Source organism: Oncorhynchus tshawytscha, linkage group LG13 (genome assembly GCF_018296145.1).
Source record: "Oncorhynchus tshawytscha isolate Ot180627B linkage group LG13, Otsh_v2.0, whole genome shotgun sequence".
In the NCBI taxonomy this organism is placed as follows: Eukaryota; Metazoa; Chordata; class Actinopteri; order Salmoniformes; family Salmonidae; genus Oncorhynchus; species Oncorhynchus tshawytscha.
This window is the reverse complement of record NC_056441.1, coordinates 65,082,148-65,106,967: the sequence shown is the minus strand read 5'-3', so window position 1 is coordinate 65,106,967 and position 24,820 is coordinate 65,082,148. Positions and strand designations below refer to the sequence as shown.

At 44.4% G+C, this 24,820-nt stretch overlaps 1 protein-coding gene across 5 annotated transcripts; it reads right to left on the bottom strand.

Moving 5' to 3' along the window:
• Positions 1 to 7: 7 nt before the first annotated feature.
• On the bottom strand, positions 8 to 24,231 carry c2cd3 (C2 domain containing 3 centriole elongation regulator). Of its 5 annotated transcripts, none has more exons than XM_024442850.2 (36): positions 24,028 to 24,231; positions 23,166 to 23,435; positions 22,899 to 23,056; positions 22,546 to 22,748; positions 22,286 to 22,452; positions 20,496 to 20,628; positions 20,096 to 20,248; positions 19,802 to 19,940; positions 19,449 to 19,564; positions 19,124 to 19,327; positions 18,830 to 18,939; positions 18,509 to 18,627; positions 18,219 to 18,350; positions 16,351 to 16,594; positions 14,390 to 14,631; positions 13,866 to 14,017; positions 13,487 to 13,721; positions 13,139 to 13,322; positions 12,713 to 12,896; positions 12,252 to 12,424; positions 12,008 to 12,140; positions 11,052 to 11,226; positions 10,856 to 10,949; positions 10,446 to 10,526; positions 9,714 to 10,346; positions 9,169 to 9,507; positions 8,850 to 8,988; positions 8,140 to 8,204; positions 7,819 to 8,021; positions 7,484 to 7,617; positions 7,105 to 7,251; positions 6,741 to 6,931; positions 6,076 to 6,171; positions 3,438 to 4,338; positions 3,167 to 3,275; positions 8 to 1,212 (listed from the first exon to the last, which is right to left on the bottom strand). In XM_024442850.2, the coding sequence occupies exons 1-36, from the start codon at positions 24,077 to 24,079 to the stop codon at positions 1,078 to 1,080; spliced, it is 6,945 nt and encodes a 2,314-aa protein (XP_024298618.1). In that variant the 5' UTR covers positions 24,080 to 24,231; the 3' UTR covers positions 8 to 1,077. The 5 variants fall into 5 exon arrangements, with proteins under 5 accessions (XP_024298618.1, XP_024298619.1, XP_024298617.1 ...); XM_024442851.2 differs by having other exon boundaries at positions 14,390 to 14,634; positions 18,833 to 18,939; XM_024442849.2 differs by having other exon boundaries at positions 14,390 to 14,634; positions 24,028 to 24,230.
• Between the last annotated feature and the right edge of the window lie 589 nt (positions 24,232 to 24,820).

The window sequence follows — 24,820 nt, the reverse complement described above, 5'->3', positions numbered from 1 at the left end:
TTTCAACTGCATTTAGGTTTTTTTTTTATTTAAAAAAATTACTCCAAAAATGTTCAAACCATGATGAAAGTTCATGTAAACTATTTCTCCCTTTTGGGAGTACAAGACAGTATGCGACATTATGTCAGTCAGCCTCAGTTTACAACAGTCAATGTTCTGTTGAACCTTAAAAAAACATGCATTTAATTATATCTGCGCAAAAATGCAACACTCTTTGATACATCATTTATTATGTAATTGGTCATTTTCAGTTACAATGAACAGCCGATATGCAAGATACAGTAGTTGTCTTAAACTCAAAAGGTATTACATCCAATGAATTTCATTTCAGCAGGGAGCCAAGGCAATAAGACTTGTTGAAATAGCACAGAGCTAATTTAGACTTTATAATAATTATGTAACACTCCATAATTATATATATATAAAAACGCCCATGCACCCATCCGCTGAGCCAATCCATACATGTCCCTGAGAGGCTGTGTGCCTGAGCTAGTGCATGTTTTCACTGTCAGAAGTTCCTAGTCTCTGGTTTCAGGAACAGAAGCGGCTCTTGAATAGTGTGTGACTGCCTGGTGACGCAGAGAATAGAACAACATACAACTATTACATACATATCCTAACACCAGCCCACTTACCATGACAGCTACTGAAATCCAAACAAAGGTGACATCACTTTAAGAACAAACTGTTCATCACTTTGTTGGAAAAACAAGGACTAATGGACAAGGGGGTCAACACTTGATACCCTTTTGACTATTAGAAAAAATGTTTTCCCCTGTGACAATAATCCTTAAAAGGCTATGTGAGTCTCCCACATCAGTGATCATGGGTACACACCTAATAATAAATAAATAAAATATCAGTTACACTGGCAAAACCATTTAATTTATAAAAACAATAGAAAAACTACTTAAATGAAATGTACATATTCTTTACATAATTAGAAAGCACTGTCCATGAGCTGCCACTTATGTAATCAAGATGTGTGGTCATTCATAAACCTTTAGAAAACATACACCCAACCGTATATACAGCACGACACACAATATCAAATAGCATTTAAAGAAAGTGCTAATATTAGTCTTTAAAATGAGATGCAAATATCTTTGCTATTCTCTTGGTCTCTTCTTTCTTCATGGACGACGGTGGTATATTGGGCCTGGGACGAGGAACGCGCCGACAGAGAATCCCATGTCTAAGAGAGCTCTTTTTCTGCAAAAAAGAGATTCAATTAATTGTTTAGCATAGAAACTGGCCTATTGTTCCTAGTTTGCAAGCAAACAAAATGCATCATTAGGCTTTAAATGGAGATACTGTGAGATAAAAAAAATTGAAAACGCAAAGATTTAAATGTCTACCATTGTGTGTTAATGAGTCAGTCCTTTCTCCATCAAATAGAACCCAGCCCCACATTGGTCAAATACGTACAAATATGTGATCAATCACGATGAACTCTACTCTTAAAAGGGCTGGTCAGATGTTTGTTTTAATATTAGCACAGAGTGACTAGCTGGAACTAGTTTCCTTTAGCATTGAGTGACTAGCTGGATGGAACCAGTTCTCTGACATGTCCTGCGAACTCTGTAGTCACTGCGTGATAAACAACTGCACCTCCACACCCCCTTCTTGAAACTGGATACATGCCAGTCTGACGCAGGGGCCCGGACAAGCATACATACCTCCCTATCACCACAGTTGCCCTTTAGTTATTTAAGTTAAGTTATGAGCCAAACCAAAATGATTATTCTCATTAGAACAACTCCTGAGCTATTAATGATAACAGACAAGAAATGTTGATTTCTCACAAATAGTAGGCCTAAATCTCCCATAGCCAGACTGCCAAGTGTGTTACCACACAGACATATCAGCCCAGTGACTGTGACCCCACAGTTAAAGGTCAACACAACTCTGAGACGGAAAGACACTTAGGGTTCTTGTTTTATGATATTTCAGTCAATGGCGTGTGGAGCGCCCTGAGTTTCTCCCTCTCTAGAGATGAGCTTAACAGTTATTTTCTCCTTAGCTCAATAGCAATGCAACCATTTGAGAGAGATCACCCCACTGCTAAAGACTAATCCCCAGGGCAGGAAAAACAGTTCCTCTCATGATAAAAGCCCCCCACCGTAGAAGTATATTTTAAAGAAGGCGGTGGCCTCTTATACTACTAGCTGCTGCACTGGCTCAGTTCTTGCAGTCGCTAGAGTGGCTCAGTTCTTGCAGTCGCTAGAGTGGCTCAGTTCTTGCAGTCGCTAGAGTGGCTCAGTTCTTGCAGTCACTAGACTGGTCTAGACTGGTGCACTCTTGGACTCCCGAGTGGCACAGAGGTCTAAGGCACAGCATCACAGTGCTAGAGGCGTCACTACTGTCCCGGATTTGATCCCGGGCTGTATCACAACCGTCCTTGATCGAGAGTCCCATAGGGCAGTGCACAATTGGCCCAGCGTCGTCTGGGTTAGGGGAGGGTTTGGCTGGAGGGGCTTTAGCTCTCTCAACTTCTTGGGGCAGGCCGGGCGCCTGCAGGCTGACCTTGGTCGTCAGTTGAACGGTGTTTCCTCTGACACATTGGCGTGGCTGTCTTCCAGGTTAAGCAGCCCGGTATTAAGAAGCGCGGTTTGGCGGGTCATGTTTTGGAGGATGCATGACTCGACCTTTGCCTCCCGAGCCTGTTGGGGAGTCCCGCAATGAGTCAAGATCGAAATTGGGGAGAAAAAAGGGGTAAAATTCACACACAAAAATAGACTGGTGCACTCTGTGTGACTCCTATACTGGCCCCCTTTACTCGCCGACATCCAAGCTGGACGAGGAATGGCACATAGTGACCTATTAGTAGCTATGTCCTCCTTTGGCATTGGTATGACAGAATATTAGCACTGGAAGATGATGACTTGGCAACTTCAAGACTGTAGAGACAGTTTCCTTATTAGTCAGCAGCGTGCGCCTGATAGAATGAATGACTCAATATACTGTAACCCATGGCTTGTAATGCAACAATCAATCATTTTAGTGGAATTTGCTACTACTCTAAATGTTGATCTGTGTCTCAGTTACTCATGTCTAGACTTGCAAAAACTTGTTATAATAGCATATTCAGGCTCAACCCAGAAGCAGAAGAAAAGCAGATTGAGGTAGAGAGAGAAAGAGGGGACAGGGCTGGTACTGTACTTACTGGGTCAGAAGAGGCCAGGGGGAAGACAGGTGCTATGCGTAGCGCTCTCATAGAAGCCTCCATGTGGTGAGATGAGAGGAAGAAATTAGGGATCTCCACAGGGTCAGAGCTGGACAAAAGGCAGTTAAGGAACAAGCAAAAACCAAGCTTGCAGGTACTGTATTTATTCTTGGGTCAGTGTTAAAACTGTAAAAAAAAAAAAAAAAAGCTCCGCTTCAGCTAAACAGACTAACAAAGAGGTAAGAAACCAACACTGACAATGCAAGGATACTGTTTAGACTTCCTGTTGTCTTCTTTGTGTAGGAACGTTTCTGGCTGATATGTGTCAGATGTGACAACATGTTCTGTGTCCTCTTCTGAGAAAGCAGCTGTGTCGTACAACAACCCGGAGGTCTCAACCTCTGACAGAGCTTCTCTGTCACCAGGAACCCTGCTAGCAGTCTCTCCACTACACAATAAGGACTGTTCGTGTAGAGCAGCAGTGATGGACTCCTGATGTAGTGCTGCCTCATTGTCAGAGGTTTGGAGTGTCCTCTCACCATCACTCACAGTGTCTTCCTCCTCATCTGTGTCTGGTCCATGAGAGAATTCAGAGTTAACATGTTGCTCCCTCTCCTCTAGTCTGCTGCCTATGGCCTCACTAGACCTCCAAGCCTGCAGGGTGTCAGTCTGCAGATCAGACCTCTCCCCCTCCTGTTGGGTGAGACTGGGGTGGTAGGAGTAGTCCAAGGCTTGGCGCTCCTCTGGTGTCTCCAGACTCTCCAGAGAGGCTAGGTCTGGGTCTGACAGCAGGCTGGTCCAGGGGCTGGTTCTGTCTGTTAGAGATGCAAACTCATTCAGAGGCCTGGGCTCTACCACGGTCTCCTCATAATCTCCATCCTCTTCCTCCTCTCTGGGACCTCCTCCTTCATCATCTTCAGATGCAGGGGCCTTGTCCTCCTCCTCTTCATCAGCCTGAGAATCACTGTGTTCCTGATACATACATGGTACAGGTGAAGGGACAGGAGACAAATCCTCCTGGGGGGAGCCTGATGCTTTATGGAAACATGGAGCACTCTGGGGGAATGTTTCATAGCCTTCGGGCAGGTGGGGGTCATCTGGAACAGGGGGAGTTGTTGAGCTGTTCTTGGGGCTAGAAGGTATTGTCTCCATGCGATGATGTCCCTGTAGACCTGGAGAAAGGAAAGATGTGTTAAGTGGCCTGACACTAATAACAGTATAATAAATTAACAAGGCAATCCCCAAGACGTAGACATGAAGTAACATATTTTGGTTACCCTTTGAATAGGCGTGCACCCCAAATCTCATACTATTCCCTATATAGTGAGAAAAAAAAAGTTCTGGGACACTGTAAAGTCCATGGAGAATAAGAACACCCCCTCCCAGCTGCCCACTGCAATGAAGATAGGAAACACTGTCACCACTGATAAATCCACTATAATTGAGAATTTCAATAAGCATTTTTCTACGGCTGGCCATGCTTTCCACCTGGCTATCCCTACCCCGGTCAACAGCATTGCACCCCCCACAGCAACTCGCCCAAGCCTTCCCCATTTCTCCTTCTCCCAAATCCAGTCAGCTGATGTTCTGAAAGAGCTTCAAAATTTGGACCCCTACAAATCAGCAGGGCTAGACAATCTGGACCCTTTCTGTCAAAAATGATCTGCCGAAATTGTTGCCACCCCTATTACTAGCCTGTTCAACCTCTCTTTCGTGTCGTCTGAGATTCCCAAAGATTGGAAAGCAGCTGCGGTCATCCTCCTCTTCAAAGGGGGGGGACACTCTTGACCCAAACTGCTACAGACCTATATATATCCTACCCTGCCTTTCTAAGGTCTTCGAAAGCCAAGTCAACAAACAGATTACGACCATTTCGAATCTCACCATACCCTCTCTGCTATGCAATCTGGTTTCAGAGCTGGTCATGGGTGCACCTCAGCCATGCTCAAGGTCCTAAACGATATCTTAACCGCCATCGATAAGAAACATTACTGTGCAGCTGTATTCATTGATCTGGCCAAGGCTTTCGACTCTGTCAATCACCACATCCTCATCGGCAGACTCGACAGCCTTGGTTTCTCAAATGATTGCCTTACCTGGTTCACCAACTACTTCTCTAATAGAGTTCAGTGTGTCAAATTGGAGGTTCTGCTGTCCGGACCTCTGGCAGTCTATGGGGGTGCCACAGGGTTCAATTCTTGGACCGACTCTCTTCTCTGTATACATCAATGATGTCGCTCTTGCTGCTGGTGAGTCTCTGATCCACCTCTACGCAGACGACACCATTCTGTATACTTCTGGCCCTTCTTTGGCCACTGTGTTAACAACCCTCCAGGCAAGCTTCAATGCCATACAACTCTTCTTCCGTGGCCTCCAATTGCTCTTAAATACAAGTAAAACTAAATGCATGCTCTTCAACCGATCGCTGCCTGCACCTGCCCGCCCAACATCACTACTCTGGACGGCTCGGACTTAGAATACGTGGACAACTACAAATACCTAGGTGTCTGGTTAGACTGTAAAGTCTCCTTCCAGACTCACATCAAACATCTCCAATCCAAAGTTAAATCTAGAATTGGCTTCCTATTTCACAACAAAGCATCCTTCCCTCATGCTGCCAAACATACCCTTGTAAAACTGATCATCCTACCAATCCTCGACTTCGGCGATGTCATTTATAAAATAGCCTCCAATACCCTACTCAACAAATTGGATGCAGTCTATCACAGTGCCATCCATTTTGTCACCAAAGCCCCATATACTACCCACCATTACGACCTATACGCTCTCGTTGGCTAGCCCTCGCTTCATACTCGTCGCCAAACCCACTAGCTCCATGTCATCTACAAGACCCTGCTAGGTAAAGTCCCCCCTTATCTCAGCTCGCTGGTCACTATAGCATCACCCACCTGTAGCACGCGCTCCAGCAGGTATATCTCTCTGGTCACCCCCAAAACCAATTCTTTCTTTGGCCGCCTGTCCTTCCAGTTCTCTGCTGCCAATGACTGGAACAAACAACAAAAATCTCTGAAACTGGAAACACTTATCTTCCTCACCAGCTTTAAGCACCAGCTGTCAGAGCAGCACACAGATTACTGCACCTGTTCATAGCCCACCTATAATTTAGCCCAAACAACTACCCCTTTTCCTACTGAATTTATTGTATTTATTTATTTAGCTCCTTTGCACCCCATTATTTTTATTTCTACTTTGCACATTCTTCCACTGCAAATCTACCATTCCAGTGTTTTACTTGCTATATTGTATTTACTTTGCCACCATGGCCTCTTTTTTGCCTTTACCTCCCTTCTCACCTCATTTGCTCACACCATATATAGACTTGTTCCTACTGTATGTTTGTTTTACTCCATGTGTAACTTTGTGTCGTTGTATGTGTCGAACTGCTTTGCTTTATCTTGGCCAGGTCGCAATTGTAAATGAGAACTTGTTCTCAACTTGCCTACCTGGTTAAATAAAAGGTGAAAAAAATAAAATAAAATAGTGCTATACTTTTGAACAGAGCCCTATGGGAATAGGCTGCCATTTGGGACTAATCAGGTGAAGAGCATCTCACCACTGATGAGGTTGTTAACCTCCCCAACCAGGCGGGTGGACTTGAGAAGGAGCTGGGAGGAGTCTGTGTCTGAGACCTGGTGCTCGTCCAGTCTGGAGCGCTGGCCCTGCTCACTTTGAGAGGGGAAGGTAGGGGTGGACAGCTTATGGCTGAAGTACCTCTGGATGTCATCCAACTCACTTAGGTTCTTCCTGGAACAAACACAACAAGCACATTCCTTATTGAAAAGTTACTTCGGTGACACTTTCTGTGTGGGTATACAGTAAACAGTCCAGCCCCGCCCTATGGGCCCTGGTCAAAAGTAGTGCACTTCATAGGGAATAGGGTGTCATTTGGGATGCCGACCTAATGTCCAATCATTTACCGGAGTGCTGAGAACAGAACAGAGCTGGAGGGATGGGCGTCCACCGCAGCAGCACTGGTGGGGTGGCCCCCTCCCCCCTCCTGAAGACTCTGGTGGTACAGTCGCACCCTGTCCATGTGCTCATCATGCCGGTCACTTTCACTGGACCTGAGACATCGGGGAGGAGGGGGATAGCAGAAAGGGGGAGAGCAGGAGGAGAGGAGACCAGGAAGAAAAAAAAAGTAACACCATTACGAATTGTTGAAGTGGTTCTCCAAAGTGAGTTTAGGGTAGGTTTGTATGATACCATACACTTTATGTTGCATCTCATTGAAATGGATTACTTGCATGTTAAAGAAAGAATTGTGAGGGACAGAGCTAGAGACGAGCCCTACAGTACCTTTCTGGCAGCAGCCTGTCAGAAAGGTGGGGTGTGGAGTTGATCCTCTGCTCTGTGTAGCGGCTGACGTGGGAGGGGAAGCTGCTGTATGTGGCTGTCGTGTGGTAATAGAGGGGCAGGGTCTGGAACAAAGCCTGACAAATAAACACACGCACCACGGCTGTTAAACCCACAAAGATATACAAGTAGTACAAAACACTGATGCACTCAAATCCTTTTGTGACTGCTATGAGCCATTCTGGCTCAGACAAGGTTACTTACCTACTTACTAAATGCTAAGATGCTTTAGGAAGAACTTAATACAGACTAACATTGAAAGCCACTGCTGTACTCACTGAGGAGTCTTTGTTGCCGTCACACACAGCCTGTCTCTGACTCCGCAGCTCCTGGACTCCCTTAAGTGGGGAGACAGACACTTTGAGCTGGCCCTGGCACTGGCCATTGAAGTCAGTGATGTTGTACCAGCCACACACTGACTGGAAGCCTGACAGGAGAGGGGACAGGTCCACTGAGGCAAACCCAATCACACGCTCCACATCTAACAAGACAAGACACAGGACTAATGAAGTGCATTAAACATTAAAACAACACTAACTTTATCCCCTTCAAGAATTGTTGGTTGATAGCTAGAGTATTACTACATTGCTGTACTGTACCTCCTTTGTGCCAGACTTTGAACACCAGGGACTGTTGTGGATCCAGAAGAAGTTGCTTTGACAGCCTGTGATTATCAAACAGTATATTAGTTCAGCGTGCAACGGTCTGACAGAGGGCATTCTAAACTAGGCATGTTCCAATAATATCAACAGCACATTTGTTCATAATCATCCAAACAATCCTTAATATGGATTCAAAACTTTTACATCTTTGGGCCCACTAAACCTGAATATTACATAAACAGTATGTGTTGCAGGGGTTAAAACTAAAATAAATACCATGACTAGAGATATCTCCCGCCAAAAAATCCATATTGTGATAAATTCCCTGAATTGATTCGATAACGATAAATAGAACAATACGTTAACATTAATGTGCACCAGTTTTTTTCAAAATAAACCTTAAATTTTATCTCCAATCTCTAGTATAGTCTACATATCATAATGAAGGACATCAGCTAAATGCCTGCGATAAGTGATTTGTATTGTATCCCCTTTCATACCAAAAATTAATGACCATCATGTTTTAAGGGAAAGAGGATGATTTTATAAATGTATTAAACTGAGTTTGACCAATTCCAGTCATTTTCAATATGAAAAATTAAATAAAAATAATCCATATGATGTAAATCTGTCTCAGTGACAGATAACTTTAACCCCTGAGTTGTCTAAACCTGAAGTAAGCTATAGATGGTACACAGGTAGTCTACCTGCACTCCTGCTGGTGGTCCCAGACGGGGCAGTGACTGTCTGCTATGAGAGCTGTGGTGACTGGTTCAGCAGAGTCAGTCGTGACGTAGGACACCCAACAACTAGGCAGCACTCCACTACGCTCAGCTAGAGGACAGCCTGCCAAGGAGACGCAACACAACCATCAGACTCATCAACAAAGTGTTAAAGGACACAATCAAAATGGATGACCCTACTGGAAGGATGTGTCACAAATGGCACCCTATTCCCTATGGGCAATGGTCAAAAGTAGTGCACTAAATAGGAAATAGGATGCAATTTGGGAGGCAATCTGTGTACCTTTAAGACTGAGGTGCATGGCCCTGTCCACAGTGATGGTGACAGTGAACGTGTCCTCCATGCTGACCTCGAAGGGCGGTGAAGGCTCTACACTCACTGAGGACTTGGTCTGGTGTCTGCTGGGTGTTCCAGACTGTCTGGACACAGCTGCTGTGGATGAGGGGACTCCCTGCCCTCCCTCCTTCTCATCTCCCTGGCTGTCACAGTTCTCCTGGTCCTGGCTATCCCGTCCTCCAGGTGTGTGCGCCTCTGGGAGGGATCCAGGGGTCAGGGTGATGTGGACCCTCAGGGCAGCTCCACTCAGATCTGGGGCGGAGCGCCTGAACAGGGGGTACACACCTACACAAACAAAACACTGGTGTGTTACTGATGACCCTTATGTAACATTATATTACAACATAGCATTTACAAAGGCTAGTTAGTCAACAATTAGTTTGAGGTCGTCATTGACTGTTAGTTATATCAGTACTGTGCTATTTAGTATCTTGAAAGGAGCAAATAAAATGTCTTATTTTTTTACTAAATGTATTATTAGTATTACGTACCACTGAGATTCAGCTTGTGCCTTGCCATCTTGGCCAGGGAGGAGAGGTCCACGAAGGCTGAGCCCACCAGCCGGTCCATGTCATGAGGCCTAGGTCTCCTGTCCTTCCCAAAGGCCACCCACACCTGAATCTCAAGCTTCTCCTCCCGGAGGTACCACAGCAGGGGCTGGCTGCTCCTCAGCTCCACAGTCCTGCTTCCTCTGAAGGCCACCGTGGCCAGGCCCTCTTCCCCTCCACCTCCCTCCTCCACAGACAGGCCAGGGTGTCTGAGCTGGGAGCAGAAGGCCTCTCCGTCGTAGAGTTTATATCTAAAGTAGCAGTAGGTGGAGCGCTGCAGCTCGCTGTGTCCAGGCAGGAGGAGACAGTGGACAGGCAGCCAAGCTCTGGGCATGGACATGGTCAGGGACACCGTCCTTGGAGTCTCAGCCCACATATCTCCCTCATTGGGTAGCTCCTCTTCCTCCTCCTCCCTCCCCACCTCCCAGCCCAGGCCCTGGGCGGCAGTGATGACCCTCTCTCTATCTGCATGGTGTGCAAAGTTGATGGAGATGTCCAGGCCGCCCACGAATATGTGATGTCTGGGAGATGAGGTCAGGTCCTTCGGCAGAGACACACCAAACCACCCACTGATCCCTGGGAATTTACAACACGTTAGCAGTCTGTTGGTAGGTAAAGACTGACCCACTGACCTTATAACAGCACTGACTGAGTGTATTACACAGCATACTGAACCTGTTCTTTTATGGATGAGATCAGCCAGCTGAATTCTCACTGTACCCAACAGAGTATTCTTTGATCTCGGGCTGACCATCCCTGCAGTAATAAAACACACAAAATGCATAAATACATCAATCCCACTGGATCAAGTTTCCATCATTGTTACATTAGGAAGATGAGCAAACTGTGAAATTAAATTGTATAATAATATTTCCTTGTAACAATTGACGTTAAAACACAACTTGTAGGATCGAGTACTTGAGCTGCAGTGAACCCATGATTGTCAATTGGATATATTAAATGTCTGATATGGCTTTTGTTTACAATTGCACCCAATAAATACCAAATAAACAAATAACAAATAAAACCATTCATGCACAGTATTCTGATTGTATGACTAAATCCCATTGCAGCTGCTTCCTCACCCATGCGACTGTCTCTATTCCAGACAGTGAAGACAGCTGTGGCCTGCTGCAGGAGCTCAGCCAGGCTGCAGGTCTCCCCAGAGCTCCTCTGGACCTGTATGAACCAATTCATTAATAAAATTCTTGTTTTATTGTCCCATAGGAAAACTTGTTACAACAACACAGGCATTCATCTACATCATGTGAGTTCCATCACCTGCAGCTCACAGGGGAACTCGGTGTGGTGGTCAAACTCTGGGCAGAAGGTCCTGGCGGCCACACGGGTACTGCGCCTCTCACTCTCAGGCAGGAAGGAGAGATGGGCAGTAACGTACACATTCACCCCAACATCAGCATAGTACTGAAACGTTTCATCTTGCTCTGACAAAGCCCTGTGGGAGTGTATGTTTGTTAGAAACAAATTGAGTTTAAATGCACATTTATTGTAAAGCACTAGGCCGTGTTACTGTAAAGCACTTTGTGACAACCGCTGACATAAAAAGGGCTTTGGTTTGATTGGACCAATTGAAATGCAGTGAATATTTATCAAAGTGCAGCTTCTACTACTCTTAAACCTTGAATGCCATCTACCATAGTGCCCTTCATTTTGTTACAGGTGACAATTTTGATACTCATCACTGTATCCTGTATCAAATGGTAGCTGGACTTTGCTAAAGACCTGTAAATTCCTATATTAGTCCTTTTTTGTTAACAAGGCCCTACTTCATAAACTTCTGTCTTATCTAACTTTGCTGTTGAAGTATAGACACTTGAGTTGCCTAACACGTTCACAGGATTGGTTAACTTGAGGTTCCTATGGTCTCCACCGAGCTAGGTAAATCTGCTTTTAGTTTTAATGCACCATATTTCTGTAACAAAATTCAAAATATATTTCATCTTGATGTTCTGGTTCCTTTCGGGCAATTTAAAGTATTGATTGTGGACTTATTTGTGGTGGAATGTAAGCATTTCTGGGTGATTTGTGAAGTTTTAATTGTGCTTACCATAACTGTGTAGTGTTATTTTAAATGTGTGTGATATATTAATATTATACAGGGCGTACTTGGAAAAGAGACCTAGGTCTCAATATGTCATCCCTGTTAAAATAGGTTAAATAAATAAAAAATGCAGGACATTCCAATGATTGGAATAGAGAGTGAGAGATGGCAGTACCTTGCTGCTGCCTGTAGTCCTGCTGCCCTGTGCACCTGAACCACCATGGTCACCACCCGAGAGGCAGCCCCCCCACTCCTTACATCAGATATCAACTGACGTTGTTTGTAATGAACAAACACATCAAGCAATCCTTGGAGAGTACATACAACAAAGTTAACTGATCAAATATTGTATGTATGTAAGGAAAGTGTCTTGATTTCAGGTTTTGTAAGTACAGTACAGCATTGCCTGTGCGTGTTACCTGAGGGCTGAGGTTGGTGTCCAGCAGGGCTGTCAGTCCTGGGCATCAGCGGAAGGGAGAAGACCTGGGCTTCAGTGGGCTGTTGTCTCTGCATGGTCACCATGGCGCACAGCTTGGACAGGGGCAGCATCCCTTTAGCCACCAACTGGTCCCGGACATTTGGGTAATAGTACCTGCAAAGGTGGGTCAAATAAATTCCATTAAACCACCAGTCTAAAAAAACTATGGAAGCTTGAGTGCCAATCTGTTTGTGCTATCATGTCAACTTGACACCAAACATGGCTTGACAATGACAGCAATGGAGTTGACAAGAGCACAAACAGATCTGGGACCAGGCTAAAACAACGTTGCGTCGGGTATACTGGCCTCAAGTGGTCAGGAGAGACATAACAGGTTCTGTCCCAAATGGCATTTAATTCCTTATATAGTGCACTACTTTTGACCAGGGCTCACAGACTGACCTGCACCACACTTCAAACGGGATGCCTCCTCCATTGGCCAGGCCCTGGCTGGAGAAAGAGCTGAGTAGCAGTCTCTGGACTGGGACTTCTACAGGAGCCAGCAGCACGTGACTCTCACTGTGGCCAAACACTGGGTCAGGAACACACAGGGTAGTGGTGGTACGGAACTGCCTCAGATTCACACCTAGAGAGGAGAGAAATGGACAGTACATTAGCAGAGGATAAACAGACAACAGACCTCAAACCCTCATGTCAAACGTGATAAATGTGTATTCAAGGCTAGAACAAGAAAAATATTAGTGCAGTGCTAACTGTTACAACACTGAGACAAAGGGCCCTTGTCAAATGCACTGCACCATAAATATATATGGTATATGGTTGGATGCAGCCAAAGACAAGAAACTTAAACATGAGCTATTTGCTTACTGCAGTTTAACAGATTTGGGTCCAGACTTTGAGCAGGAGGCTCCTCCTGAGTAGGGAAGGTGTACTGGACATAACAGTCAGCCTCCCCCCAGACTGTAGACTGTAGTGGTGTCAGCCCCTTCACTCTCTCCACTCTCACCACAAACAAGTGCTCTCTCATAGTCTCCTCGGGAGACGGCTTCACCTGGAGGATAACAAGGATAATACTGTTACAAGGACCGCTGGAATTGAATTTACCCTGAAATCCTGGACTTGTATGAATAACATTGAGCAGCAAAATCCTGAAACAACTTGCATTAAAAACATTTTAAAGACAGAAAATAATTAATAGCTAATAAAATTGTGTTCCTTGTGTGGTTGGTGATCCAGCAAATGGCCTGGTCTTGGGAGATGAGACACAGAGACAAGTTCTTCATCCCTCATATGCTGCAGAGATACTATTTGGACAGATAGACCCATGGCTAGAAGCACCCGGAGGTTTCCCTTAATAATGCCTGAAAACACATCAATGACTGGCATGTAGCTGTCCACCCCTAACACTGGGTACTGAGCCTGAAGCAGAAGGTGGGAAATCTTGGGATCTCTAAAAACAAAAGAAGAATCAATCAAACAAAAATACATTGTATTGAGTAGCTGTTTCCATAATAACAGGTGTTATATGACTCATTTATATATAGTACAAAGGTTGAGTTATAACAAGATAATGTATTTCAAACCTTTCCCTCACCTGAAGGACATGTAGAACTGGTGGAGGGGTAGTTTGACCAGCCCTAGGAGCCGATCCTGCCCTAAGCTTCCTGCTCTCTGCCAAACCTCAATCACCATCACATTGTTCCTCATCCTCTCTAGCAGCCTCGAGGTCAAGGCCACAGGAGCCACCTGAGAAACAGAGTATTTAAACTCACATCTACCAGGCAGACAGAATCACATCATAAAGACACCCTATTCCTTTTATAGTTCACTACTTTTGACTAGGCTGAGGGCCCATTTGGGAGGGGTTTTCATCGCCTATGATATGAATACCCTTAGCCAGTGGAGGCAGGTAGGAGGACAGGCTAATTGTAATGGCTGGAATGGAATCAATGGAACGGTATCAAACATATGGAAAATAAGTTTGACTCCGTTCCATTTAAACCACTCCAGCCACCACAATAAGCCCGTCCTCCAATAGCTCATCCTACCAGCCTCCTCTGCCTTCAGCAGCATCACGCTGACTGGGTATAAAATGAATCTGTTCCATCAGTTAGTTACCTGTACAAAGTTGAACGAGGGGTTTGCCTGGCCCCAGCTGATCACTGATCTGGACGTCTCATCCTGGCCAAAGAGCTTACAGTTCAAGTAGACATTAGGAGGCTGCATGGGTCCACAGCTAAAGTCCTTTCCATTAGGCACCATGAGCAAAGCATGCAGCAGAACCCCACTGTCCTCCTCCACCACCTGATGGGCCTGAGGTCTGTCATGAGATGTCTGGAGGCTGGTGAGAGGTGAGGGACCTTCTGGGGCCATAAGAAAAAACATTTACAGTTGAAGTCAGAAGTTTACATACACCTTAGCCAAATACATTTAAACTCAGTTTTTCACAATTCCTGACATGTAATCCTAGTAAAAAAGCCCCATCTTAGGTCAGTTAGGATCACAACTTTATTTTAAGAATGTGAAATGTCAGAATTGTAGAGAGAATGATTTATTTCAGCTATTATTTATTTCATCACATTCCCAGTGGGGCAGAAGTTTACATGCACTCAGTATTTGGGATCGTTGCCTTTAAATCTTTTAACTTGGGTCAAATGTTTAGGGTAGCCTTCCACAACCTTCCCAAAATAAGTTGGGTGAATTTTGGCCCATTTCTCCTGACAGAGCTGGTGTAACTGAATCAGGTTTGTAGGCCTCCTTGCTCGCACACACTTTTTCAGTTCTGGCCACAAATTTTCAATGGGATTGAGGTTAGGGCTTTGTGATGGCCACTCTAATACCTTGACTTTGTTGTCCTTAAGCCATTTACCACAACTTTGGAAGTACGCTTGGGGTCATTGTCCATTTGGAAGACCCATTTACAACTAAGCTTTAACTTCCTGACTGATGTCTTGAGATGTTTTCCTTCCTCATGACGCCATCTATTTTGTGATGTTCACCAGTCCCTCCTGTAGCAAAGCACCGCCACAACATGATGCTCCCACCCCTTTGCTTCACGGTTGGGATGGTGTTCTTCGGATTTCCAAGCCTCCCACTTTTTCCTCCAAACACAACGATGGTCATTATGGCCAAACAGTCCTATTTTTGTTTCATCAGAGCAGAGGACATTTTTCCAAAAAGTACAATCTTTGTCCCATGTGCAGTTGCAAATGGTAGTCTGGCTTTTTTATGACGGGTATGGAGCAGTGGCTTCTTCCTTGCTGAGCGGCCTTTCAGGTTATGTCGATATAGGACTCGTTTTACTGTGGATATAGATACTTTTGTACCTGTTTCCTCCAGCATCTTCACAAGGTCCTTTGCTGTTGTTCTGGGATTGATTTGCACTTTTCGCAGCAAAGTACATTCATCTCCAGGAGACAGAACGTGTCTCCTTCCTGAGCGGCATGACGGCTGCGTGGTCCCATGGTGTTTATACTTGCATACTATTGTTTGTACAGGTGAATGTGGTACCTTCAGGCGTTTGGAAATTGCTTTCAAGGATGAACCAAACTTGTGGAGGGCTACAATTTTTTTTCTGAAGTCTTGGCTGATTTATTTAGATTTTCCCATGATGTCAAGCAAAGAGGCACTGAATTTGAAGGTAGGCCTTGAAATACATCCACAGCGACGCCTCCAATTGACTCAAATGGTGTCAATTAACCTATCAGAAGCTTCTAAAGCCATGACATCATTTTCAGGAATTTTCTCAGCTGTTTAAAGGCACAGTCAACTTAGTGTAAGCAAACATCTGATCCACTGGAATTGTGATACAGTAATTTATAAGTTAAATAATCTGTCTGTAAACAATTGCTGGAAAAATTACTTGTGTCATGCACAAAGTAGATAGAAGACCAACTTGCCAAAACTATAGTTTGTTAACAAGAAATTTGTGGAGTGGTTGAAAAACGAGTCTTAATGACTCTAACCTAAGTGTATGTAAACTTACGACTTCAACTGTATGTGATTGATTTTTGTTCCTAGTAGTCTTTTTATTGTTTACACACAAGGATGATTTGAGCGTGTTCCCTTCCTTTACTGACCTTGAGGGGCCACAGTTATTTTTCCCATCCTGGAATATCTATTATTAACAGTAGATAGAGGGATATCCTCCCCTCTAGTGTTGTGATGCTGAGGCCTAATGGTTGTCATGTCCACCCTTGAGGGGCTAGCTTCTCTCTGGGGACTGGTCAGGGCATGGGAGGGGGCTCTGTAACTAGCTCCAGCTGACCTTTGACCATTGGCTGATGAGAAATCTTTGTTGTCTGCAGCCAGTTCAAGTGACACCTGGAGAAACAAAGAGGGAGATTGAGATAATTGTTGTATTTATTTTTATTTAACCTTTATTTAACCAGGTGGGCTAGTTGAGAACAAGTTCTCATTTACAACTGCGACTGGGGCAAGATAAAGCAAAGCAGTGCGACACAAATAATAACAGAGTTACACATAGAATAAACAAACAAACAGTCAATAACACAATAGGAAAAAAGTCTAAAGTGTATGCAAATGAGGTAAGATAAGGGAGGTAAGGCAATAAATAGGCCATAGTGGAGAAATAATTACATTTTAGCAATTAAACACTGGAATGATAGATGTGCAGAAGATGAATGTGCAAGTAGAGACACTGGGGTGCAAAGGAGCAAAATAAACAACAAAAAAACAGTATGGGGATGAGGTAGTTGGATGGGCTATGTACAGGTGCCGTGATCTGCTGTGACAGCTGATGCTTAAAGTTGGTGAGGGAGATGAGTCTCCAGCTTCAGTGATTTTCGCAATTCGTTCCAGTCATTGGCAGCAGAGAACTGGAAGGAAAGGCGGCAAAAGGAGGAATCGGCATTGGGGGTGACCAGTGAAATATACCTAATGGAGCGCGTGCTAAGGGTGGGTGCTGCTATGGTGACCAGTGAGCTGAGATAAGGCGGGGCTTTACCTAGCAAAGACTTAGACGACCTGGAGCCAGTGGGTTTGGCGACAAATATGAAGCGAGGGCCAACCAACGAGAGCATACAGGTTGCAGTGGTGGGTAGTATATGTGGCTTTGGTGACAAAATGGATCGCAATGTGATAGACTGCATCCCATTTGCTGAGTAGAGTGTTGGAGGCTATTATGTAAATGACATCGCCGAAGTCAAGGATCGGTAGTATAGTCAGTTTTACTAGGGTGTGTTTGGCAGAATGAGTGAATTATGCTTTATTGCGAAATAGGAAGCCAATTCTAGATTTAATTTTGGATTGGAGATGCCTCATGTGAGTCTGGAAGGAGAGTTTACAGTCTAACCAGACACCTAGGTATTTGTCGATGTCCACATATTCTAAGTCAGAACCGTCCAGAGTAGTGATGCTGGACGGGCGGGCAGGTGCTGGTAGCGATCGGTTGAAGAGCATGCATTTAGTTTTACTTGCATTTAAGAGCAGTTGGAGGCCACGGAAGGAGAGTTGTATGGCATTGAAGCTCGTCTGGAGGTTAGTTAACACAGTGTCCAAAGAAGGGCTAGAAGTATACAGAATGGTATCGTCTGCGTAGAGGTGGATCAGAGAATCACCAACAGGAAGAGCGACATCATTGATGTATACAGAGAAAAAGAGTCGGCCCAAGAATTGAATCCTGTGGCACCCCCATAGAGACTGCCAGAGGTCCGGACAACAAGCCCTCCGATTTGACACACTGAACTCTATCTGAGAAGCAGTTGGTGGACCAGGCTAGGCAGTCATTTGAGAAACCAAGGCTCACTCAATATGTCAACAACCACCTAAATATGATAAACGTAACAAAGGCTGTGTCCCAAATAGTACCATCTTTTCTATGTAACCATATTCCCTTTGGGCTCCGGTCAAAAGTACAGCAATATAAAGGGAATAGGGTGCCATTTGGGATGTAGACAAAATGGTGGACAGTGGCAGACAGGCTCACCTTGAGGGGGCCGATGTCCTGGCTCTCACCAGTCCCCTGCAGACTCTGGACAGGCAGAATGATAGTCTGACTCAGCTGCTCCCTCTGCAGTAGACAGCGGAGGGGGAACACAGCCTTGCCAATGGCTACAGGCTGCAGAACAACACAGAACACATCCATTCAGGTGCAATATACCAACTATATACTATCTATAAATACATAACTTGGGTAAAGCAGCACAGAGGCTTGGTTACTGTACAATAAAACATAAAAGAAAGTAGATTTTTGTTGTCATACAAGTGTCCACATACTTTCTTCTGGGAGCTGTTTCTGAAGTAGATGTTAAATGTGAGTTCTGTTCCCCACCACTGCTCAATAGTTGACCCACTGAAGTGGACTGGAAACACATTGCGCTTCTGAAAGTTCACCACTACAATGCAGAGTGAGACAGACATCTTTAACAAAACCTTCATGTTATCATTCCTAATAATTCACAATACAAATTGAAATATCAAACTCTCTGATAATGCTAAAGAAATGTGTCTACAACACAAATGGTACGAAAAGTGGTGCACTATATAGGAAACAGGGTGCCATAAAGGACACAATCTTTGACAATGTTAAAGTCTTACCACCTCCTGTAACTTTACTAGAGAAGACTCGTGTCACCTCTGCTGCCAGGGCCTGACTAGGACAATGCCTGCTGGAAGCTACGGGGAACAGGTACTCCACAAAATAGGAGCTATGAAAAGAGAGACAGACATGAAGCAGGAGCAGACATAGATAGGTCTTCTGTATTATAATGGTAATCAAACAAAAGGGGAGACAAACATTTGAAATATTGGGCGCGTTAGTTTTGCATCCTAAAGGGAACCGAGCGATGCAAAACGAATGTGCCCATTGGCATGTTTCATTATGGTGCATACCATTTCTTAGAGGAGAGGGGTCGAGGAGGTTTCCCTTTGCCAGACGTCTTCTTAGGTATGGTGGTGGTGCTGTCGGCAGGCACAGTCAGGGAGTGAATCACTACTCTGGCCAACCGGACCTCACCTAGGACAGTGAGCTGGTCCATACACAGCCCAGGAAGCATATCCCCAGTCCCTGGAGTCTGCACATTTTCTGAGTCCAGGCTGACACAGAAGGTTCATTACTGTACAATGACTTAAATTCATTTTGAAATGTTCAATATATCTTTACAAAGTAAAGACGGAGACACTAGTAGAGACAACAGCAGAAATTAGTATAACTGACCCTCCACTTTTCTTTGGACCAGAGTGCCTCAGCTCTTTATCATCACCCCTCTTCTTGAGACTCTTCTTTGGAGAAGGACCATCCTTGTCGTCATCACTTGGACTGCTGTTAGACATCTGAAGGACACAGAGGTAAAATAGTGACCCTAAAGGCTACAGTATTGCCAATGTAAACATATACGGTAATATTGGTAAACAGAGTGCAGGTATCCATCTTTACATTATCCTGCTTTTTCAAACTTGCGTACCTATAACTGACAACATTTTGTATTAAGGACTAGAAAAGAGTGCAGAAACCCATTGTTTCCTTGGTAAACAGAGGACAGGTGTTGCTGGCTGGTGGCTGACACTCACAGGAGCTTTGTAGAAGAGGTTCTCTAGCAGGCTCTGGTCATACTGTGGGTCATTGAGTTCACTGTCTCCATACACACTGAGGAAAGAATCAGGAGGAGAGCCCTCTCCATCCCAGATAGGGAGAGCAGATCCGTTCAAACTAACAAAAGGAGAGAGAACACGACACACAGATACTTATAGAACTATACTGCAAAGTTACTTATACAGATACGTTTAATCAACTTGGTACCAATTACTAGGTAAAGACACAGTTTTGTTTGTTTCTTAATATGCTAAGATGGGGGTCAAGGCTACCTGCCCAGCAGCAGATCCACTGCCCTGTTCTCAGTGTCAGCAGCAGTACAGTCTGGGCTGAGGTAGTCTGGGGGACTGTGGGGAGACTGCAGGAGACTGGAGTCAGCATGCAGAATGTTCTGCAGTAGCCTCCCATGGGGAGGAATGGACAGCCTAGAGAAACAAAAACAAGACAAGTTCCCTAAGCCACGCATAAGTCAATGAGAGAGATTTTTAAAAGGACTGGAGCCATATGTATCAAGCATCTCAGAGTAGGTGCACTGATGTAGGATCAGATTCCCCCTAACCATGTAGTCTTATTTCTTATGGTTTAAAGGGCAAAAACGGATCTTAAATCAGCACTCCTACGTACTCTAAAACACTTGATACATACGCCCCCTGAACTCAGTTTAATACTAACATTGGTGGTGCTCCTATGTCGTCCTTTGGAAGAGGTAGAGGAGTGTCTTTCAGAGCCATTTCAGAGTCCATGTCAGACTTTAAAGCTGATACCACCATGGCATTTCTAAGCTTGCTTCCACGCTCTAGAATAACTAAAACAGGAAAGGATACAGTAGGGATGTTAGCAGAAGATAGACAGTTTCTCTATTGTACGCATTCAGTGCATTCAGAAAGTATTCAGACCCCTTCCCCTTTTCCACATTTGGTTACGGAACAGCCTTATAATAAAATTGATTAAATTTTTAAAAAATCCTCATCTACCTACACACAACATCCCATAATGACAAAGCAAAAACAGGTTTAGACCTTTTTGCAAATGTATTAAAAACAAAAAACAGAAATACCTTATTTACATAAGTATTCAGACCCTGTGCTATGAGACTCAAAAATTCAGCTCAGGTGCCACCTGTTTCCATTGATCATCCTTGAGATGTTTCTACAACTTGATTGGAGTCCACCTGTGGTAAATTCAATTGATTGGACATGATTTGGAAAGGCACACACCAGTCTATATAAGGTCCCATAGTTGACAGTGCATGTCAGAGCAAAAATCAAACCATGAGGTTGAAAGAATTGTCCGTAGAGCTCAGAGACAGGATTGTGTCGAGGCACAGATCAATCAAATACATGTATAAAGCCATTTTTACATCAGCCGATGTCACAAAGTGCTATACAGAAACCCAGCCCAAAACCCCAAACAGCAAGTAATGCAGATGTGGAAGGGTACCAAAAAATGTCTGCAGCATTGAATGTCCAAGAACACAGCGCCCTCCCATCATTCTAAAATGGAAGAAGTTTGGAATCACCAAGAATCTTCTTAGAGCTTGCCGCCTGGCCAAACTGAGCAATCGGGAGAGAAGGGCCTTGGTCAGGGAGGTGACCAAGAACCCGATGGTCTCTCTAACAGAGCACCAGAGTTCTTCTGTGGCGATGGGACAATCATCCAGAAGGACAGCCATCTCGGCAGCATTCTACCAATCAGGTCAGACGGAAGTAAAAGGTACATGACAGCGTGCTTGGAATTTGCCAAAAGGCACCTAAAGACTCTCAGACCATGAGAAACAAGATTCTCTGTTCTGATGAAACCAAGATTGAACTCTTCTGACTGAATCCCAAGCATAACTTCTGAAGGAAACCTGGCACCATCCCTATGGTGAAGCGTGGTGGAAGCATCATGCTGAGGGGATGTTTTTCAGCGGCAGGGACTGGGAGACTAGTCAGGATCGAGGGAAAGATTAACGGAGCAAAGTACAGAGAGATCCTTGATGAAAAACTGCTCCAGAGCACTCAGGACTTCAGACTGGGGCGAAGGTTCACCTTCCAACAGAACAACGACCCTAAGCACACAGCCAAGACAACACAGGAGTGGCTTCGGGACAAGTGAGTGGTCCAGCCAGAGCCCGGAGTTGAACTCAATCTAACATCTATGGAGAGAGCTGAAAATCGCTGTGCAGTGACACTCCACATCTAATCTGAAAGAGTTTGAGAGGATCTGCAGAGAAGAATGGGAGAATCTACCCAAATACAGGTGTGCCAGGCTTGTAGCATCACACCCAAGAAGACTTGAGGCTGTAATCACTACCAAAGGTGATTCAACAAAGTAATGTGTAAAAGGGTCTAAATACTTATGTAAATAAGGCTGTAATGTAACAAATATGGGAAAAAGTCAAGGGGTCTGAATACTTTCCAAATGCCTTGTATACGATCCCTTTACAGTATGTACATGATGATGCTGTAGTAGGCTACAACCTGAAAGTATGTCGTTGGTGGTCTGTCCATGAGTTGATTCCTGCACTGTGGGATTTGCCGCTCCCTGTCCATGTTGAGATCTACTTGATGTTGGCTTTTGGTTCTCAAGTGCCAAGTCAGTCTTTTTTTCCGTCTGGGCATTTTGGAAGTACAAATGGTCTTTCCCTCTGAAAATATTACAAAAGCATGAAAGCATCACTGAAATGAGAGAGAAGCTGCTTGAACAGACAGTAGATATATGACATTAGTAGATTGTCTACCTTGGCGTATTGCTCCCTGACTCTTTCCCACTGTTGACAGAGAGTGGTCTGGACAAGGAGGGCACCACCAGAATGTTTGGTTGAGATGCTGGCTTCACTGTGGACCTGAATGCAGACACAGCCGTTTCGATACTCATGTCTGTGGTGGGAAATGAGCAGCTGCTGTCATACGTTTCAGTCAGGGCCTCAAGAGCAAGCGACACCTGGAAAACATGTTAATCAAGAACAATCTATATGTAGACTCATCCAATTCACTGATGTCTTTTAACAGAGAGCCTGGGAAAGCAAGATAAACCACAAAGCATCTATCAGAATTAAATAACACATTTTCAATTGGGTTGCAGCCTCCCTACCTGTAATTCTCCAAGCTTCTCAGATGTTGGAGACACCAGGGTGAAGAACCCACTGATGGAGTGTGACAGAGAGAGACAAGAAATCCCAGCAACCTGAGCACGAGCAATTGGCAGGTGTTCTGGCTTTGTCAGCACCTCCAGCACCAGAGAGCCCATATCTGTAATACAGACAACATATATAGGGAAAATCAACAACATCAGGTCATTTGAATATTCTGAAGACAGCTTGGATCACACAATGTGGCATACCATGCATCCAATAGTTACCTGTTAAGTAGGATGTGAACTGCTTCGGTCCACATCGGATGGGAAAGCGAGCGGTGGACTTCACAGTCTTCTGTGTCGTTTGTGACCCATCCCGTGGTCTGAAGTGGGTCCCATTGGAAGACTCTCCCCACCAGCGCAATCTGATAAAAGTTGTTGGGGAAGGCTTGGGGACTGTCCATAAAACTCTGCTTACTGTCACTCGTAGAAAGCATCGCAGCTGACCCTCAACCAGTGGAGGGAGGCTTGTGGTTGGGGACACATCACTGGGGACTGCAATTTTTTTTTGTCAATGTACCTTACATGATGTTACTTACAGCGTAAAATACATTTCTACTACTAACGTTAGTTATAAAAAAGTACTAGCTCATATAAAAAAGTACTAGCTCAGGTCAACGTGTATGAGTCGGATCTGCAATACGAGGCATGCGCCTGGACACAAGGCGGTAAAAAGTAGTTTATTTCGTATTTTGGAGAAATTACACCCTGCTCCTACCGCGAAGAGAAATTTAGCACCCGTGAAACATATTTACTCTGGCGCGTTACAAAAGTATATGGAGCCAGTTAACGGTAATAAACAAAGTCAGTGCAGGTAACGTTCTGTTGTTGTTCGCTGGACCAGCGCTAGCTAGCAACAACAAGCTAGCTAGCAACAACACCAAACAAGCGACAGAAATTGTCTTAGCTACTAGGTCCATCAATTGAGGTTGCAAGTTTTCACTACATCCATGTCATTAGCATGCAACTAACTAGTTAGCAGCAAGCAGCTTCAAATGAGAATCTACATTTTTCACCAGTCACCACACACAGCCAGCAACATCACGTCAGCTAGCTAATGAGATTGACGTTGTTCGTAGCTAGCTACCTTTCCTCCTGATGCTTCCACATTTGGTAGACTTCAATTTTTTTGTCTTCATTCCTTACCAATAAATGTGATATGACAATATTAAACCTAAATTACATTATGTAAACAAGTTGTCAGTGCAAACTGTCCCTGAGCAGCAACGTTCGTTAACTTTCCTCAGTCCCGCCTCTAATCCAAAAACCGCCGCTGTTATCCCGTGGTGCACTGTGGGAAGTTGTGTCAATGCAACTCCAACCTCTCATCACCAGCACCAGTCACCACCAGAGAGCAGCACTGTTCTGTACAATACTGTAACGTATCAGGTCCACCATCATCGTAGATGGTGAAACTAAAATCAACGTTCACAAATCCTAGTCTTCAATTATTTGTGGGTACTGGATTTGAGGCTTTTGTTCCAAACCCGGGTGTAACACACGACTCAGCAATTCAAGATCTTGATCAGCAGTGTATACGTAAATCCAGATGTGCTAGAGCAGGTATTCCCAAACTGGGGTACGCGCAATGCCGTCGGGGGTACGCCAAATAAAAATGGGATTCATATTTTAAAATATATATAATATATATTTTAATATCTATATTTTTATATATACAGTCCATTTATATTTTTCAACTGGGCTATACATTTGGGTGAATTTTTTCTCGCCTGAGTAGCCTCGTTTCACTGCCAAAAATCAAATGAAACCATCTAGTGTTCAGCGAAATAACAACACAATGTCAAATACAGGTAGCCTAATCAAATCATTAACATCCAATCACATTAACCGTTACTCTCTCGCTTCCAATAATGGTCCGT

What these genes read in the sequence shown, in the direction of transcription:
- c2cd3 (XM_024442849.2), bottom strand. Translation starts at nt 24,079, where the DNA reads ATGAAGACAAAAAAATTGAAGTCTACCAAATGTGGAAGCATCAGGAGG. An exon ending in GTTCACATCCTACTTAACAG is followed by an intron (nt 23,057 to 23,165) that starts GTAACTATTGGA and finishes TCTGTATTACAG; the next exon opens with ATATGGGCTCTCTGGTGCTG. An exon ending in CCCAAATCTGTTAAACTGCA is followed by an intron (nt 12,897 to 13,138) that starts GTAAGCAAATAG and finishes TCTCCTCTCTAG; the next exon opens with GTGTGAATCTGAGGCAGTTC.